This window comes from Apodemus sylvaticus, chromosome 6 (genome assembly GCF_947179515.1).
Source record: "Apodemus sylvaticus chromosome 6, mApoSyl1.1, whole genome shotgun sequence".
Classification (NCBI taxonomy): Eukaryota; Metazoa; Chordata; class Mammalia; order Rodentia; family Muridae; genus Apodemus; species Apodemus sylvaticus.
This window is the reverse complement of record NC_067477.1, coordinates 70,896,190-70,916,845: the sequence shown is the minus strand read 5'-3', so window position 1 is coordinate 70,916,845 and position 20,656 is coordinate 70,896,190. Positions and strand designations below refer to the sequence as shown.

The 20,656-nt window shown below is 41.9% G+C and overlaps 1 protein-coding gene across 4 annotated transcripts in view; it reads right to left on the bottom strand.

Moving 5' to 3' along the window:
• Heatr5a (HEAT repeat containing 5A) overlaps positions 1-20,656 on the bottom strand; it is a 101,798-nt gene that overhangs the window by 49,919 nt on the left and 31,223 nt on the right. For all 4 annotated transcript variants that reach the window (XM_052185872.1, XM_052185874.1, XM_052185873.1 and 1 more), the window contains exons 12-16: positions 17,421-17,573; positions 16,085-16,184; positions 8,573-8,682; positions 2,422-2,585; positions 2,161-2,336 (exon numbers count right to left, since the gene is read on the bottom strand). In XM_052185872.1, coding sequence (XP_052041832.1) covers positions 2,161-2,336; positions 2,422-2,585; positions 8,573-8,682; positions 16,085-16,184; positions 17,421-17,573 — 703 coding nt within the window. The remainder of the gene's footprint in view (positions 1-2,160; positions 2,337-2,421; positions 2,586-8,572; positions 8,683-16,084; positions 16,185-17,420; positions 17,574-20,656) is intronic.

Below are 20,656 nucleotides of genomic sequence, written 5' to 3'. Positions count from 1 at the left end.
AATGAACAAATGAAATGATAATGATGATGACAGAGTTTAAAATAAATAAATAAATAAATAAATAAAACGGCTGGGGGACAAGGACAGTCCCGTGGGCGAGGGCACTTGCCACCAAGCCTGATAAACTGAGTCCCTCAGTCCGCATGGTGGCAGGAGAGAACTGATTCCTGCACACTGGCCTCAGACTTCTGACATAGAAAATGTATATTATTTATATGTGTTTGCGTATGTTTTGCCTGTTTGTGTGTGTGTGTGTGTGTGTGTGTGTGTGTGTGCAAGCAAGGAAGCCAGAAGCTGCCTTCAGACCCTGGAGCTGGAGTTATGGGTGTTTGTGAGCTGCTAGTGTGGGTGTTGGGATTTGAACTCTGGTCCTCTAACAGGGCACTAAGCACTAAGTAATCAATAAGATTCTATTTAATAATCAATAAGATTAGCTCTGGGTCATGTTTTTTCAGTCCCAATAATTTCAATTCTAAATATATAAAAACAGGAAAAAGCTATATTTTAAACTTGAATAACCCCTTAGCAGGTTTCTTTGTAACTGTTCCAAACATAATGCCAATCAGTATTAATAAGATGCTTTGAAACATTTAAAAAATGGATACTTTTCTGTTTTCCTTTTATTTGTTGATATTTTGTTTTTGAGAGAGGGTCTCCCTATGTAGCTCAGGCTCCATTGTAACAGAAAATTATTCTGCCTCAGTGGTCCAGTGCTGGGATTACAGGCTGGCACCACTATACTGGCTAAGTATGGACACTTTAATTACGCCAGGTCTTATCTAGACATGCAGAGACAGAACACATAAAGGAAAAGTGTCTAGAGTACAGGGACGGCTCAGGCAGTAAAGACCGGAAGATCTCTGCTGCTGCTCCACTGAGCCAGCTCCAGACTCGTGAGAGACTTATTTAAAAATTACTAGATTGTAATCTGAGAAATCAAACAGTGGCAATCATCTGACCTCCACACGCTGCACATGCATCTATTACACACATCAATTACACACATGAGCAGACACAGACCTGTTGTTAAAAAAGAGCCCAAATTGGGACAACAGGAGACTAGAAACTTAGTCACATAGCGTCTGTCCCATGGTTCTCTAAGGACACCCACAGGAAGTTACTAAGTTATAACAACCTACTTTCTGGTTCTGGGATTCTGCAAGGCCATTTCCTTTAAAAAAACAAAACACACAAACAACAAACAATCCTTCAAACCACTGCCTATCATTTTTATTCAGTTGAAATCAAAACAAAAAAAGAATCAAAACAGAATAACAGGCTTTGTTTTATTATGTCTAAACATTTTAATTAAAGCAAAGAAAACCTTCTTCCAAACCTTATTTACCATAGAATTACAACCTAGGTAGGAAAAATGATAAGGACAATTTAAACTTCTTCAAATGTAGTAAAATTAAAAAATTGAATCTTTGAAACTCTACGTAATGTATCAGACACTTGTCCTCAAGAAAGATAGTTATTCTGTTGTAAAGGGAAGAACATTCTTTTTAGCAGAAGGCCAGCAGAAGACGTGGGCTATTCATAAACCAACTATCAAACTTACTTCAGAAATAACTTCATGACAAGACTATTAAGCTTTCTCTAAGAGACTAAGGCAAACTTTCTACCTAGCTGCTGTCAACCAGGGGATATGATTAGAACAAATGACAGAATAAAAGTCACACTTGAAGTTAAACGCCCTGTGGTCTAGAACGAAAGGCAATAAGGGACGGAGGGAGGAGCTCATGGGAGAACGAATGGGGCCTGTCAGCTCTGTGAACTCCCGGTCAGGGCAACCGTTTACTGTCTCTGAGCACAGTATCTCCTGAGAAGTGGACTTCCACCACTAACATAGGTTTATGCCGGGGTCATCAGGTAAGAAACTGGTGACCTGGTTAACTGAGGAATCATCAGTTACCCTGTGGTATTTTCAAAACCTCTGCTTCCTGAATGCTATAATTATGGCAAATGCCATCAGGCCTGGTTTGCATTTAGTAAATTCTTATCAATATTAGCTACAAGTAAACAGACTTTATCTACATGTGTCCGATGAGAAACTCTTAGGTTAGTGAGGTTATCTGAGGGCCTCCCTTTCACCCACCAGAGTGTGTCCACTGAAGTGGAAGTCATATTTCAGGATAAGCAGATATCGAAGAGATTTACCTCTGAGCTTCGTCCACATTAGCACAGACAACCCCAAAGAGCTTGGATGCAGAGCTAATAACGGACAGTGCTGGAGGCAGGGGCTTGGGCACAGAGTCTCCTTCTACGTCCTTCTCATAAATAGAATAAGGGTCATATTCTAGACTTCCACAGGCAATGCCATTGCCAAGCAGGAGCTACATGGGGGAAAAAGTATATGAGGATTGAAAAATCATTCAAGATAAAAATCTCAAGAATTACTTTAAAACCACCATACCATACCTGTTCTTCAATGAACCTATGGTCGGTTTCTTGCAGCAAAGGGCTTACTATCAACAGGTCATCTGGATGACAGAGGGCTGGCAGTAAGCATGTGGCTGCTGCTGCTTGGATATCCGGGGCAGTGAGTTCGGCAGCCAGCTCTTTGAGGACAGCACAGACGTTCTCTTGAGTCAGAGAAGAGCAACAATTAGCAATTTAGTGCTAGTTTTTATCCTTAGAGTTCGAGATAAAAGGACAGCTCAGGCTGAGGGCTAGCCTGCACTGACCACGGTTAAAGTATGACAGCCTTAGACTTTATTTCCCATCGTTAGCGACAGCATTGCACATGACTCTCGAGGTTGTGTGTCTACTTCTCCCAAGGCTAAGAACAGTCAGTGAGATGGCCTGTGAAGCCTACGCCTTTCAACAGTGAGTGAGTGTGTGTTGCCACTGTTTAAAACAAAGCTACAGGAAGTACAAGAGAGGGCGAGCCCAGTTCTCTCATGCCTAAAACGGAAGGGGAAGAGCAAACAAAACACCAGCTGAGACGCCTTTAATCCAAGCACTCAGAGTCAAAGGCAGGAGGCCCTCTGAGTTCAAGGCTGACCTGGTCTACATAGGAAGCTCTATGGCAGCCAAGACTGTATCAAAACCAAACCAAACACTAAACATGGCTGGGTATGTAGCTCAGTAGTAGCACAACCCTTGCCCTGCATCTGTAAGTCTATAGTTCACTTATTAGCACCAGGAATGAAAAATTAGTCCGGTGAGGTTGGATACGCCCATAATTCCATCGACACAGAAGGCTGACACAGGTGGATTGGTTGAGCCCAGGACCTGGTTGGAAGCCTTCCTGGGCATCATCCTATAATCTCCTCTCAAAAGAAAAAGAAAAGCAGAGGGCAGGAAGGTTTTAAAAAGAGCTGAAGCTGAAAATATTACACTTTTATTATAAAAAAGGTGAAGCATCAAAGGAGGCAGCAGTGTTCTAACCACGTCCCTGCACAGCACCCGCTCAGCACTGCTTGCACCAGCCGGAACAATCCTAACTCACGCCTATCTAGCATCCCTCCTGCTACTTTGAAGTTATCCAAAACAGTGTATCATTCTATCCACAAAAGTGTGATCACTAAAGTTATGAATGTTTCATTTGAAACATATTCTTATCAATATAATTTTATATTTTAAAAATCACTAAACATCAAATATGTACTCTGTACCCAAATTTCCAATTGTGTGATATGCTTTCTCGTATGTTTGTATGACAGAATACAGATTGATAAAAGGTCTACATGTTGGAGCCAGTTGATATAGCTCATCTCTTTGAATCTATCTTCTATATGTTTTCCTTCATTTAATTCCTTTGAAGAAACATTATCTGTTCTATAAAACTATAAACATATACATTTATGCTTATACATAATATATAAAACTACAGATAGTCTGGATTTTGACGGTGATAGCTCTCTGGTACAATTTAGTTTGCTAACGTGTTACCCTTGGTTTTTTAATTGGTGGTGGAGCTAAAGGTAGCACCAGGCAGAGTTGATGGGCAATTCTGTGTTGAATACTCGCATTTATGAGATAGCTGGGCATTTGGGTATTCTATAGATACTTGACATTTAGTAATTTTTAAAACATGGAATTCTGAGAATGAAATTATGCTTAAAACTTTAAAAACTTTATTGTACTACTAAGCATAAAACTAGTAACAAAAATTTACTAAAGATAATAGGTGTTGTAAAACATAATAGCAGCTTAGGGAAGAGCCCTCTTTAGGAAATGTTGTAAGGCAGAGATCTGAATGCCCTCAGACTGAACCCAGGCAGCTGGGCTAGAACCAGAGCTTCTAACTAACCACTGTGCTGGGCTGCACACTTCCCCGAGCTGCAGTAAGGTGCTGTGGGGGAATTTTTGCTTGTTCTGCAGTGTTGGGACTGCACATACTAGGTAAGAAGTCTGCCTGGATTATAGTCCCCAACCACTTTATATTTCCAGACTGGTCTCAGCGATTACCCAGGCTCCCAGTGACTACAGTCTATAGTACAAGCTGTGCTTCAACTCAGACCCTGCTGTCTCAGTTCACAGGTTTGTGCTGCCTGGACTGGCTGATGGAATTATAACTCTATAATAAGAGGGTAGGAAGCAGTTTTCTAAAAGATGCAAACAGAAGTACTACGAAGCTTGCAGACAGAATCAGAGAGGGCAGAGGAGCCAATGAGGGCCTAACACAACAAATCAGAGCTGATTAAGGGCATGTTTGAGTTTAACTATCATCACGTGACACTGAGTAAAATGGGTTTGTTGTCAGTACAATGCAAGAAATAGTTTTGTTGCTACTGCTAAGTGTGAAAATAGTGGAAATATTTCTCAGCTAAAATGATTCCTTGCCTAGCTGATTCTGGAGAAAGTAATTATCTACATCAAACCTAAGATAAAGAATAAAAAATAACCTAAAATTTTACTCCCCGGGCATCAGAGAACTAAGCCAGTCACTCCCTTTCTCTCTCCTCCTCTTCCTTCTGAGTCTTATTCTGTGCCCTAAGTCAGCCTTGGCCTTGACCAGTGCTTCGGCCCCAGCTCAGGAAAGCTGGGATTCCATGTGTGAGCCACCATGCTTGGCTGGAATTACTCTTTGAGAAAAACATTATTATTTGTTGAACTATCATGAAGAACGTTATTTCAGTTCTTAGAAACGTCCTGTGCTGGAGAGATGACTCTGGCTGAGTACTGACGGCATCTGCAGAGGACCCAGGTTAAGTTCCAGTGCTGTATAAGGCCACTTTCATACAAGTTTGTCTATAAACTTGAAACTCACTCAAAACATTAAGTCATATTATAATTTTCTATATTTTCATAAAAATAATATAAAATAAAGTTTATAATTATTTTTATAAAATAGAAAAATGATTATAAAAATCATGCTTTAAAATTCACATTAGAAAAGTAGATAGACGCTGGGCGGTGGTGGCGCACGCCTGTAATCCCAGCACTCTGGGAGGCAGAGGCAGGCAGATTTCTGAGTTTGAGGCCAGCCTGGTCTACAGAGTGAGTTCCAGGACAGCCAGGGCTATACAGAGAAACCCTGTCTCGAAAAACCAAATCCAAAAAAAAAAAAAAAAAAAAAAAAAAAAAAAAAAAGGAAAAGTAGACTCTAGAAAGACTGAGAAGAAATTAAAAATTTGTTTTTTGGAGAATGCATAGTAGGTCCCTGGATTTGTTTCTTAACCCCTCCCCACCCCAAACCCCACCCCTAGCCAGACAGGCAGGGTTGTTACATAGAAACTCTTTTTGTCTTGAAACAATAAAAAACAAAACAAAAACAAATTTTAAAAATTAATTTTTCAAGAATTTCATAAATGTCTTCAGCCTGTCTCCTCCATCTTCTCTCGAATCCACCCTCCACTGTGTCCTTATTTAAAACAAAATCCATCAAGTCTCGCTAGTGCACCTACACATGCTTATTAGTTTGGCTATCAACTGGGGTGAGTGGAACCTACCAGAGGCCTCGGCCTTAAAGAGAACTAACTCTCCCTCTCCTGGCAGCTGTCGCTCACCAACGCTCCTCAGCTTGGGCTGGGGCTTCACATCTACCTCCCTACTCTGTTACAGTTTGGTCTGGCTTGAGTCTGCAGATTCTGTGCACCCTACCACAGGCGAAGTGCACTCGCACGTGCAGCTGACTGCCCAACAGTGTCTAGAAAACCCTGCTTCCTTCCAGTCAGCTACAGGCTTCAGTGCTCTGTTCCCCTTTCTGAGAGGGAACCCAGATTTTAAAAAGGATGTTTTTTTTTTTTTATTACCTTTCAATTTACTTGGTATGTGTGTGTTCATGTGATCACGTGCACGCGCCACAGCGCAGGTGTGAAAGTGCAGAGGGCAATGTTGGGGCGTCAGTATTCTCTTTCCAGCATGTGGAGCTGGGGTCAAACTCAGGTCTCCAGGTTGGAAGCAAGTGCCTGTACCCACTGAGGTATCTCTCTGACCTAACTTTGTTTCCTAAGAAACACCTTGGAGGTAGCTTCAGATACAGAAGTGTATATTATTCCCAACTGCATTACCAAAATTCCATTCTACGTAAACACCAGTTAAAAAAAATTCAAGATTTTTCCTTTCTTCTTACAGTTCTTCAAAGGTAGACTTATGCCATCATTTATTAGAAAATATACTATACATTTATATTCTTGCATTCCTAAATGTTTAAAATTCAAACCCTGTAGTTTTCACTCCAGCTATGAACTGTAAGGCACAAACCCCAAGAGCTGCGTTCACCGCGGCCCAGGCTTCTCAGCTGCCCAGCACTGAACTGCTCCAGTGCTGCGGTCTCCTGTGCTAAGGCGCCTTTCAGAGGGCACAGGGAGAGACTGGCCTAGAGCTAACTGGGCAGGCCTTTTAGGTCCTGGTAGATGTGGGACAACATGAAACAAACCTTTGCGTTTTCTTTTATGACAGTATCACACCATGTAGTACAGGCTGACCTTGAACTCACGCTCTTCCTAATCCTGCCTCAGTTCAAGGATTACAATGTCAGCCATTAAACTCAGATGACAAACTCATGCATCAGCCTTTATCCCACTGTTTACTGGATATGAGTTTGAATTCACGTATAAACTCGCCAAGCCTTTACCAAGAAAGGAAAATGTAACTAGACCATCACATTATGCTAGGATAAGTGAAGAAATTGCTATATACCATTTTTTTGAGCAGTACTTAACATATAGCAGTGTCAACTGATGGCTGCTGAATAACGGTGCTGAGCTAATACTGTGCAGCTCCTTCTAAGGACATACATAGCACTCGGTGATAGTGAACACTCTGGCAGGCACACACATGAACCGAAAAGAGTCGGTGGGAACAATGTTATTCACGTAACTACAAAAGACAGGATGTGCTATATATTAATATTCCCAATTAATGTGACATGTCATATTACTTTAATGTACAGAAGGAGATGAGCAAAAAATGTAGTTTCATAGGAAATACAGGCAGTAACATGCATCTTAACATGGTTTAAGTATTAAAAAAACAGAAGTCCCTGAGAATACAAATGTCAAATTTTAACTCCTAGAATAAACAGCTTCAGTCACTTAGAGCAGCAGCATATATCTCAATCACTTAGAGCAGCAGCATATATCTCAATCACTTAGAGCAGCGGCATATATCTTAAAAGCATGCTCTACATCAAGCACAGCGGCTCAAACCCGCACTCCTAGCACACAGGAGACAGAAGAGGGGGGACATGAGTTCAAGGTCATCCTCAGGTACACAGCAAGTCTGAGAACCACTGGGGCTATATAAAATTGTCAAAAAAAATTGTAGTCTATCTCTCTGTCTGAGGACAGGGCTTCTCTGTGTAGCCCTGGCTGTTCTAGAACTAGCTTTGTAAACCAGTCTGGCCTTGAAGGTGCCTCTGCCTCTGCCTCCTGCGGGAGGATTAAAGGCACGTGCCACCCACACCCCACTCCTACAAAGGGCAAGCTTATCTACTGCAGAATTCCAGTAATCCAAAGTTGGGTTTTTTGTACCTAATAAGAGCAAAACTTAGATTATAAACTTTGTAAAATCAATTCTACTTTGGTGGCTCAGCAGTAAACACCTTGGCATTGTCAGAGTTAGGAATATAATATAGAATAATGGAAGGGAATGGGTATAATAAATAGCACTCTACAAGGAAGCTAGGAAGAGTCATATTTATACTAGATTTGCACTATAAAATCTATAAACAACAATAACAACAAAAAAACCCTGGAAGTTTTGTGACTTCTTTTGTGCACAGTAGGGCCTCAGGTACTTTCCCCAAAAGAAGTGTAAGAAAGATATAAGAACTAGACTCCCTGTCCTCTTCCTTTAGAGGCAGGGTTGTAAGATGCAATTCACACTAGCCTGGAACTCATTATGTAGCCCAGGCTGGTCTCAAACTAACAATCCTCCTGCCTCAGTCTCTAAGGGACTAGAATTACAGGTGTTTGTTACCACACTTGGCAAAAAATTAGGTTTATAAGAATGTATTGAATTTAGTACAAAACAGTGAGCTCGAGGATTGAGCCAGGACTCTAACATCTAAGAAAAGAGGTACTAAGTGATTGCTGCTATTTGTTAACTCAGCCAAGCAACTACTGACTTCCAAATATCAAACTGGTCACAAACAAGACATTTGGTCTAAGGCACATACCTTTGTAGGTCTCAGGAGGTAATAAAATTAGTAGGTCATAAAGTCTCTGTCTATAAACTATTGACGGTGTTTTCAAAGAACTTCCATATGTTTTTAGTATTGAAGAAAGCCTTGAAACAAAAGAAACAGTGTACTTAAGTGTGTATGTTCTATGAAAATGCACAAGCATGCACAGGATGACACATAACATAAGCTAATCAGCATTACTAAGTCTAAGATGGATTCTGGGACTGCAGCTGGGGTAGAACACTTGCCCACCACACAAGGCCTGGCTTTCATTCCTGGCACTGCAATCAAACCAATCAATCAGACAGAACAACAATAATAAGTTCGCTAACATTCTTTATAAAGTGAAACTATAAAGTCAATTTTCACTTCAAATGTCACTAAGTAACTGAAACCTTATTTTATACTCAGTATAAAAATTTAAAAGTTACAATTTGGCATTTGTCAAAATGAAAAATCTAATTAGGTAGAAAATTAATTCAACAAATAAATAAAGTAAAGTTAACACTGGTTCTATTTTATAACCTTCAGTTTGATAATCATGATAAAATACTTTCATATAGAATATTATAGTTATGGAAGCTAAGCTAATTCATGATACTTCAGTGTTTTTTTAAAGCTTCAGGAAATTATAGCTAAAATATGAAAAGTATTCTATTCATGTTTATACTAGTTAAAAATTATTAATTATATTTTTAGAACTCTACATCATTTATTTGGCTTAAATACATAAAACCTAGCTTAAAAGAGTATCATTTGTTTCTATAAACTCAGATGAGTAGATCAAAATGAAAATCTGGGAAATCGCTTTTATTGGTTTTGCTTCCATGAGAGAGGCAAAGGTTAGTTTCTAATTAGCCGATCTAAAAAATACAGGGAAATAAATGTACATAATACAGATAAAATACAAAACTTGCATAATCAGGTCCAAGGTAGGGACTTTTTAAGGTCACTCTCTGTCAATAAAGACAAATTAATAGTAACTAAAAGTGTCTGTGGCGGGGGTTGGAGCCAGTGAGAGGCAGCGATTGGTTAACTCTGGCAACTAAATCTAATGCTGCGTGTGCTCCTGTAACCCCATGGTGAAAGGACAGAACTTGGTTTCCCAAAAGTTGCCCTCTGATGTCTACTCAGTCATACAAATAATAAAAACATTTAAAAAGAAAAATACAAACCCTGTGCTGATTCAGAGAAGGTAAACAAAGGCTCACATGAAGACCTTAGGCGAGCTTGTACCCACGTGAGGCAAGGACAGAAGTGTGGGTCTCCTTAGAAGGGGGCTATGGCTCTAGATCTTTGCGAAGGTATACGGGTTAATTCAACTAATCAAGAAAGTATAATTCTAAACTCCTATATATCTACCTAATTAAGTTATTTTGGAATATAAAAAGCTAAAGAAAATCTTATAGGAAGAAACAGATAGGCTCTGCCAACTGACAGGCTAAGCAAATAAGAATTAGCAAAGATATCATGATGGCACGTGCAAACATTCTATTTGTTACAGAGCGAATCCCAACACATTTAAAAGGACAGACAAAATGCAATAAAAGTTTATCTACAGATTTTATGAGCTGGACAGCTAGTTTAAAGTTTTAAGAAGAAGGGAATGAAGAAGTAAAAGCAAACTTCAACATGATAGGGCCATTTTTCACGGAGGTTGGCAGGAATTGCCTCAGTGCAACTCATGGGAAAGTTGCGAGGAGGCATAACAGAACCGTTTTCAGAAGGAGGGGGCACTACGGTTACAATGGGCAAGCTTCAAGGGTAAGATTTTAGAAGAATAAAAAGAACAACTTCATGCTAAAACATCCGAAAATAAAGACGCACTAGCAAAACTCTTGGAAGAATTTACTTGCCCAACTTTACTTAAACAGAGAAAGAGCATAGAACATGCCCCCAAGCAGACTTCACAGAGTTAGAAACAAAGAAATGCATTTCGCATTATTAAAATCATGTAGGAAGTTCACACATGGTCTCTCAGAAAGTTTCACAGGGAAGATCACTCCAACCACACAGACGCTCTCCTTGACAAAGCCCTATTCGATGAGGTTAATAATTTCAATGCTTCATGAGAACATATAAGAAAAAAAGAATAGGACAGTCTCACCTATGACTATAAATAAACTCATAACAAAACCACATCTAGAAGTTTATAAAACTGATCAATATGTTTTTTAAAGGTGTATCACATTAAACAATTCAATTTACATAAAAATCTTCTCATATCAAAATAAAAAACAAAACAAAACAAAACAAAACAAAACCCATGGCCTAACAAAGTATGCACTTTAAAAAGTCTGCAGCAAATCTCACTGCTAAGAATGAAGTATCAGAAGTGACCTTTGAAAGCCATCTCTTCAGGATTCTTGTTAGTTTGTTTTCTGAGAGGCTTCAAGTGTGTGCACAGCCCCACTCCACTTGCAAGTGTTGGGATTGCAAGTGTCTGTTCATCAGGTCTGGCTTTTATAAAAGAGGGGAGGTTACTATGTTGCCCAGGCTTGACTAGAACAGCTCTCTAGTCTCAACCTCCTGAGGAGCTGAGACCATATGTATGTGTACTGTGCATGAATTCTATGTAGTTGTTTCTGTGTTTTGCTTCTTTTAATTTTTGAAAAGGATTTATGTGTATGGGTGTTTGGTCTGTGTATATGTCTGTGTACCCCGTGCACATGCCTGGTGCTTATGGAGGCCAGAGAGGACATCAGGCATGAGGAACTGAGTTCCAGATGCTTGGGAGCTGCTGTGTGGAGGCTGGGAACTGAGCCGCAGACCTGTGGAAGAGCAGCCAGTGCTTTTAACCACTAAGCTGTCTTGCTATCCCATTTGTATGCTTCTTTGAGACAGAATCTCAATTATGTAGCCCATGATGACCTCCAGTTCTTTGTAGCCCACGTTGGTTTTGATTTTGTGTTGATCACTTTGCCTCCTCTGTGCTGGAATTACAGCCTGCTTTCCAAATCCAGCTTCTAGGCAGTTGTAAAATGCACTTGTAAAATACATACTTAAGAGACAGAAAGAATATGAATGAATAAGGACTGTGAGGAGAAGAAAAGTCTAGATCTACAATGGAATTATATGTGTCCATGCGGGTTAGCACATGTGCGGGTACACCTGGATGTGCATACATGAGTATGTAGGGACCCAAAGCTGATTATCAATTGTCCTATTATATCACTCTGACCTTACTGAAGATGTCTAATGCTTGCCGGTTCCAGCCAGTCTGACTAGATGGCTTGCCCCAGGAATGCCCCATCCCTGCCTCCTGACTATTGGGTTACAGGCAGTCCTGTGCCTGACCAGCTCCAAAATGATCCATGGCTCAGAAGATCCAAAGTCTGGTTCTTATGCTTATGCAGCAAAGATGACTTTGAGGTATCTTTGGCGTACTACACATTAAATTTTAGCATAGAAGCATCTAGAAGCATGGCTGGAGAAGGGATGAGTTATATTCTTACAGAGTAACAATGAAGAGATCACACACACCACACACTATGTACTTAATAACCACCACAGCAAAAATGCAGCACCTGCCAACTGTGTTTTTAAAAGTAAAACATCTTTATCTTGTAAGATACCTTGATAACAGAAAAGGTCATGTTCATAGTATTACAAAAATGTAAATTTTCTTCAAATTTATGTACAGATTGTTACAAACAAAAATTCAACAGGAGATGATCCCAAGTACAAGAATGCTAAAAACCCAGGTGGAAATGCCTGCTCTCCAGCACAGAGACAAGCAAGCAGACCAAGGGGCAGCAATGAGGGGCACAGAAGGCATCGCCACGCTTAGGGATGTGACAGCAATCATGGAAGGAAGGAAGGAGGGAAGGAAGGAGGGAGGGAAGGAAGGAGGGAAGGAAGGAAGGAGGGAAGGAAGGAGGGAAGGAAGGAAGGAGGGAAGGAAGGAGGGAAGGAAGGAAGGAGGGAAGGAAAGAAGGAGGGAAGGAAGGAAGGAAGGAAGGAAGGAAGGAGGGAAGGAAGGAAGGAAGGAGGGAAGGAAAGAAGGAGGGAAGGAAGGAGGGAAGGAAGGAAGGAGGGAAGGAAGGAAGGAGGGAAGGAAGGAAGGAAGGAGGGAAGGAAAGGAGGGAAGGAAGGAGGGAAGGAAGGAGGGAGGGAAGGAAGGAGGAAAGAAAGGAGGGAAGGAAGGAAGAAGGAAGGAAGGAGGTAAGGAGGGAAGGAAGGAAGGAAGGAGGGAAGGAAGGAAGGAGGGAAGGAAGGAAGGAGGGAAGGAAGGAGGGAGGGAAGGAAGGAGGAAAGGAAGGAGGAAGGAAGGAAGAAGGAAGGAAGGAAGAAGGAGGAAGGAAGAAGGAAGGAAGGAGGGAAGGAAGAAAGAAGGAAGGAGGGAAGGAAGGAGGAAGGAAGGAAGGAAGGAAGGAGGGAAGGAAGGAAGGAGAGAGGGAAGGAAGGAGGGAAGGAAGGAAGGAAGGAGGGAAGGAAGGAAGAGGGAAGGAAGGAGGGAAGGAAGGAAGGAAGGAAGGAGGGAAGGAAGGAGGGAAGGAAGGAGGGAAGGAAGGAGGGAAGGAAGGAAGAAGGAAGGAAGGAAGGAAGGAAGGAAGGAAGAAGGAAGGAGGGAAGGAAGGAGGGAGGGAAGGAAGGAGGGAAGGAAGGAAGAAGGAAGGAAGGAGGAAGGAAGGAGGAAGGAGGAAGGAAGAAAGAAAGAAGGAGGGAAGGAAGGAAGGAGGGAAGGAGGGAGGAAGGAAGAAGGAAGGAAGGAGGAAGGAGGAAGGAAGGAAGGAAGAAAGAAGGAAGGAGGGAAGGAAGGAAGGAAGAAGGAAGGAAGGAAGGAAGGAAGGAAGGAAGGAAGGAAGGAAGGAAGGAAGGAAGGAAGGAAGGAAGGACTGTGAAAGTAGAGCACAAGACCAGGATAAATTTCCAACATGATAAAAGAAAAGGAAATGGTTTCGGCTGGTCTGAATTTTTGTCCCTGAAAACTCATGTGTTGAACACGTACTTAATTCCCTCCCTTTGGCAGGGGACGTGCCATCCAAAATGAGGATGGCCTCAGCCACATATGCAAACACCGGGGGTATCCAGGTGCTTGGGAGATGCTAGTGTCTTGTGTCCCTAGAGTCATTTGACAAGTTTTTTCCAGGTGACTCTGAGGAAGCTGCTGTGAGAGACCTTAGCTTCTGCCGCTACCCTCAGTAACCCGTGAGAGCCGGGAGGGGAGCAGATAAGGACAGAACATCAGGGAGTGTTCTGCTGTTGGTGTGCAGGACAAAAATGGAGCTCTCTCTGCTGTTAGCTTGGCAGACTTCTGCAGGAGCCCAGGAGAGAACGCTCCAGAACAGCCTCAGGGAAGTCCATGGGGTGTTTTGTGACAGGGTTTCTCTGTGTTTATAGCCTTGCCTGTCCTAAAACTCACTGTGTAGACCAGGCTGGCCTCAAATTCTGTCTGCCTCTGAATTCTGAGCTTAAGGTGTGCACCACAGCCAACCCTGCAAAGTTCAATTTTTCCCCCAGGTTTTTTGTTTTTTGTTGTGTTTTGTTTTGAGGCAAGACCTTACCGTATAGCCTTGCCTTGCCTGGAACTAGCTATGTAGACCAGGCTGGTCTGAATCCAGAGACCCACCTATCTCTACTTCCCCACAGTTACATCATGCTTCAGAACTTCCGGCTCTAAATCCTTCAGTTGAAGAGGTGAGGGAAGGTTAAAGGTATCCTGCTGGCTGGAAGCTACAGAGGTAGGTCATTAAATGCTACTATCCGTCAAACCAAAGACGTAAATTAAGAAGACTCACTGTCAAGTCAACACTATTGGAAGGATGGGTGTGCGCCCTTCCCTTATGAGTGATTAATGACTCGATGACACTGTTTGACAAGGGCAGTTGGTTCTTTTGTCTCTGTGTCTCTTCTGTACATAAGGACAAACAATGCACCCTCTCCGCAGGATGGAACAATAAGGTGCCATGTTGGAGATGGGCAGCAGCTTCTACCAGGCATCGTCCTGCCAGCACCCTGATCTTAAACTCTCATCTTCAGAACAGTGTGTAGACACTTCTGTGTGTGAATCACCTGGGCTGTGGTGTTTTGTTTCTCCGGTACAAAGACAGACTTCTACCTCGTTCTAAGTAGAAAAATCAACTTAAGATGGATTAAAGATGCAAACATAAAAGATAAAACTTGAGGGCTGGAGAGATGGCTCAGCAGTTAAGAGCACTGACTGTTCTTCCAGAGATCCTTAATTCAAATCCCAGCAACCACATGGTGGTTCACAATCATCTGTAATGAGATCTGATGCCCTCTTCTGATGTGTCTGAAGACAGCTACAGTGTACTTACATAATAAATATATCTTTAAAAGAAAAAGATAAAACATGAAATATAAGAAAATCAAAGCAAAAATACACAAGGCGAATACCGGCAGTAGCGGCGTGCACCTCTCACCCCAGCATTTGGGAGGAAAGGCAGGTGGATCTCTGTGAGTTTAAGGTCAGCCTGGTCACACAGAGTTCTAGAACAGTCAGGTCTACATAGAGAGACTATTTAAAAACAAAACCAGACAAACAAAAAGCAAAAACAAACCTTCCCTCCTAAAAAACTCCAACACTAACCAAAAAAGATGTGACATTTGAGAACATACTGATTTAAAAAGATATTTTAGTATTTTAATGGACAGCAAGAGTGTTACAAATATGTAAAAAGTCTTATAAGTCAACTTAAAAAGACAAACAACCTAAAAGAGAGAAAGCTATAGATCGAAGGCACGTCTGTTACTAAAGCTCTGTCCCGTGTTAAACAAGACAACTGCCCATCTCAGCCAAGTGCTGGGACACAGCCATGGCTGTCTCCCGCCAGCACGGTGTGCGATTCCTTCTGAGCTGAGCAATTCTAGTGCAGATCTGAGAACCTGTACGATTTAAAATATTTACCGTGGCTCTTCATGTTTGCAATCAGTGCTCTAGCCATACTTGATTCAATGATGTTCATCTATTATCATATTTATAGGCTATACCTTAAATGCATTCTTCTTTATACATAAAATGGCATATCATAAAAAAACTTTTGAAAGAATGTTCTCTATACCTTATTAATTTGGAAATTGGTGCTTATAATTGTAAGTTACACACACATACACACAAACACACTAAAAAGGTATTGGCTTTTTTCTGTGTTTGATCAGAGAGATCAACCTATAAGAACTATAAATACATAAAAACCTGTATGTGTTAGCAAGTGTCTAGTTCTTAGGAGTATAGAACAACACTAACAAACCAATACAATGCATACCTGCAAAGGTTAGCAGGCTTAGGATTTAATTTCTTGTTAGGCAATTTCTTAATTGCCTGTATGAAAGGTATATTATTCACCAAGTAATTTTCCTTCCCTTTTAATATGCATTTTCTCTAGCCTAAAAAAAAAAGAAGAAAAGTCACATATCTAAATGATGGCCTTCCTCTGTAAAAGGAACCGACTCTATCGCTTGCCTTTCCAGTCTATCTAAGGGATCACAGAGAGGCAGATAGCCACTCTGAAAACTCTAGCCGTCTGAACGACCGATCCTTACTGAGTCAGCAGATCCACAGCACGGGGCAGCGGCGGCAGGAGACGCTGGATGACTTCCTCCGTAAGGAGATCACCGCAGTGGGAGATGAAACTCTTGATAGCTAAAAAATGAGAGTAGACACTTACTCCCTATACAGTGTCATCGGCCACGAGACAAGAACATTCAGCAATGTTACAAAGAAGTGCTCAAAACAAAAAATATCTTGAAATTCTAATGATTAAAAAGGAAGCTAGAATCTTCCATCTTTATTTTTCAAGAATTTCCTGGGATTGCTAAGAGACTAATAAATTAAGAAAATGTTGTTGTCCTGGGTTGCACGTAACCCTGAGATCAGAAGTTTAAAAATAAAAAGAAACCAAAGTTGGGCATGGTGGCCCAAACACCTAATCCCAGCATTTGAGAGGCAGGCATGAATTCAAGGTCAGCCTGGTCTACACAATGAGTTCTAGGACAGCCAGAGCTATAGAGTAAGACTTCCATCTTAAATTTAAAACAAGAAAGAAAAGAAACAAAGAAAAAGAGAAATCAGGGGTTAGAGAGATGTTTCATTGGCTAAGAATGTGTATTATCCATGTCTGGCTCCGAGTACCATGATGCTTTGGTTGCGGTTCAAGGGGACCTGACCCCTTTTCTGGCCCCCACTGGTACCCCCGCACCCCCTACAGTGAGAGAGGAGGGGAGAAATATATATTTTTCACATACACATAAATAAAAATAAATCTTTAAAAAAGCAGTGTAGACTCCAAGTCTGCCAATTTGTCACTGGTTCTACAGAAAGATGCAGACTCCAGCCAAGGAGGGAGTTTACAATGACTCAAAAACCGAGACTGCTTCAAAAGAAGAGTAAAACAAATAGTTTAGACTGAGTGTGTCAGGGTGAAATTAATTTTTTTTTCTTTTTAAGGGTAAAATTCATTGGATAAACAAAACAAGCGTGTGGCCCCTGTTCTTTCTAAGAAAGCCATTTTTCCTTAGTTCAAACTAATAGTGACAATTCAAGCCTACATACACTGCCACAAATGCTTACTGGGAACCACACATCTCCAGGACTAATTAAATCAAAATCTCACTCTTTCTGAAGAGAGGAATGGATATCTACTTCAAGCGATGTTGTCGGTTTCCATCTGGCCTGAAGCTAATGAAACCTGCAGTGGTTGGTTTAAAGGTCCTGCTCTCAGACTTGGCTCAGAACCATTCGGAGTCATCACCAGCTAACAGGTTACATTCAGGTATGGAAACACCTGTCGGGTCCCTGTCCCTTTACACTAAATGAAACCTACAGAACATACAAAGGGTGAAGGCAGGCCAGGGGGAAGAGAGATGTCAGCCAACCTACCACAGAGAGCACCGGCTCGGCCTTCCAGGGTTACCTGCCAGGTAAACGAATCTCCTCGGCTTTTTTCTGTTTCTAGGTCTTTAGGGGACACTGGAAAGACACACTTCCACAGCAGCAGAACTCGAGCGAGGTGGTGACTGACCACGGCAGGACCTGCAAAGACAACCTAACGTGACTCTTTAAAGCTCGACTAGGGAGCAGGTACGTCTCTCTTAAGAAGAAAATATTTGAATTCACAACTGCAATGTTTTGTATCTTCTGGTTTCAAGTGAATGAATATTAAGTGTTGCAGTGCAGAAAAAGAAACAGAACTGAAGAGCGAAGCCTGGGCTGGGGTGTGTCTCCTGTGACAGAATGAACTTCAGCGTACTTGAAAAAACTGAGAAGTGGCACATAAATGGAAGGCACAATTGCTATGGCAACAAGTAACACTGTAACGCTCCTCAGAATAACTTTTATTTTATTTTTTAGTTATGTGCACACAGGTGTGTCTGTGTTTGGGTATGCACATAAGTGAAGTTGCCCAAGGAAGCTGGAAGACATGGTTGGATTCTTAAAGCCAGAGTTACAGGTAGTGACTATGGGAGCTGGAAAGCAAAGGGGCTGGGCCACCCGCCCAGCCCCATCTCTCCAGGCCCACCCGCCCAGCCCCATCTCTCCAGGCCCACCCACTGAGCCCCACCCACCCAGCCCCATCTCTCCAGGCCCACCTGCCCAGCCCCACCTGCCCAGCCCCATCTCTCCAGGCCCACCCGCCCAGCCCCACCCGCCCAGCCCCACCTGTCCAGCCCCCACCTGCCCAGCCCCATTTCTCCAGCCCCACCTGTCCAGACCCATAACTTCTTTTGCCTCATTCTTCCAAATGCTACTACTAGAGGTTTATGGTAGCACATCTGGCTCTTAATTTTGACTACTTCAGTTTTTTGTTTAAAAAAGAAGTTTTAAGACGTTTTTTAAAAAAATGTGTATGAGTGCTTTGCTTGCATGCATGTATGTGTACCACATAAGAGCATGATGCCTGCAGAGATCAGATCTGCCAGAACTGGAGCACACTGGATAGTTTTGTCAACTTGACACACGGGAGGCATTTGGGAAGGAACCTCGACTGAGAAAATGCTCCCACCAGCCGGGCCTGTGGCCAAGACTGTGGTGCATCTTCTTGACTGATGACTGATGTGGGAGGTGGTGCCACCCCTAGACGGATCGTCCTGAGTGCCGTAAGAAAGCAGGGTAAACCAGTAAGTATCACTCTCCATAGCCTCTGTATCAGTTCCTGACAAATTGTAAGCTGAAAAAAACCCCTTCCCTCCCCAAGTCACAGTGTTTTCCCATTAACTAAGACAGAGTTATAGATGATTGTGAACTGTCTTGAGGGTGCTGAGAGCAGCACCAGGGTCCTCTGCAGGAACAAGTACTCGCAGCTCCTGAGCGTCACTCCAGCCTTTTTAGAGGTACACTTGGAGCTCAGGCTGGCCTGGAACTCACGATCCTCCTGCCTTAGCCTCCCAGTGCTATGATGATAGGGATGAACTGCAATCCAAGCTTCTTGCTGTTAACATCTGATAACAACTTGTTCCAGTTAAAATTCAGATATAATAAAAGGCCACATGAGGGCTGATGAGACAGCTCGGCGGGTAAGGGGTTCGCTATACGACAACACAAGAGCCTGTGCCATCTCCATCCTCAACACCCACATAGAGGAGGAGGGAGAGAACCAATTCAAACAGTTCTCTTCTGACCTCCACTGCTGTGCACACACCCTCACAGTAATAAATAAGGTAAAACCTTTAAAGGCAATATACAATGATAATATTATCATTTAAAAACAAAATACCCTAAGAAGCATAAAACTAAAGCACAGCTTTTCTTCCCAAATAGTCTTTCGGACTCAGCCATGGGGGTACATTCCTTCCCTTGGTGCCTTCCTCTGAACTGTGTAGCATGGAGAACTGCAGTGGGCTTTCGGGGAGATGTCGGGGGTGGGGGTGGGGGTGGGGGGGAGGCCTGAGCAGGCTAATTCTGGTTCTGCCCACTTAGCTATACAGACTTGGGTGAATAACTTAACTTTTTTGTCCTTAGTTTCCTCATTTTTTGTAAGAGAAATAACAGTATTTCCCTCATAGGCTAGTTTCTGAGACTTATAGGTTCATATAAACAGAAGTAGGCATTTACTCAGTGTCTGGTATGCAATTATTATTATTGTTGTTGTTCTTTGGTGTTTTTTGCATTTTTTTGTCTTTTTAAGACAGGGTTTCTCTATGTAACTCTGGCTGTCCTGAAAGTTGCTACGTAGACCAAGTTGGCTTCAAACTTACAGAGATTTGCCTGTCTCTGCCTCCCAACTGCTCAGTTTAAAGATATACACACCATCATACCTACTATTGCACACCAAAATAAAATAATTAAAAAATAAAAGAATCAAGACTTTATTTAAAAAAAAAAAGTACCATGCAAGCTTTGGTAAGAGGTATAGCACCTAGGGCATTTTATAATGCCAACACCAAAGAATGCCAGGGTTCTATTAAGACATGAGAATAAACTGTTGGGCCTTCAGCTTGCCAAAGACGAGGGTCAAGAGGACTAATGACAGCATTGGTTCAAAACATACAAATATGTAATAGTCCACGAGGTTTAATGGTATCCAAAACAAAATTACCACTCACCTCCTTTAGAAGCTGCTAGGATTTCATTTATTCATTTTTGCAGTGCTGGGTATTGAACCTAGGGCGTCAAGCATGCTAGGTTCATGCCTCTCTACCACTGAGGAAACTCCCTCTGGGATTTTAGAACATTCTAAACATTTCTGATAACAAATGAAACCAACAGGGGCCAGGGAGATAGCTCAGTGGTTACGTGTTTGCAGAACAAACATGAGAGCTGTAGCATGTAAAAAGCCTGACACGATGTGTGTAACCAGCGGGGGAGGGGAAACCCTGGAGCTGGAGCCAGTCCAGCCAAAGCGGGAAGCTCCAGATTCAATGATATACTGTGTCTAAAGACACCGTGGAGAGTGACCGACAGATACGGGGTGTCGATTTATTGTATCCACATCCATGCTCATCTCCCCCACATGTGCATCCACACAAACATACACACACACTCCAACAAACACCACATATAAAATAGAGCCCAAGAAAATACAGTAATTAAATATTCATAAAAAATATTCATATAAAAGTGAAAACTTTTATATAGTGATTATAAAATGTCTAAGTCAATCTCTCTCTCTGACATAA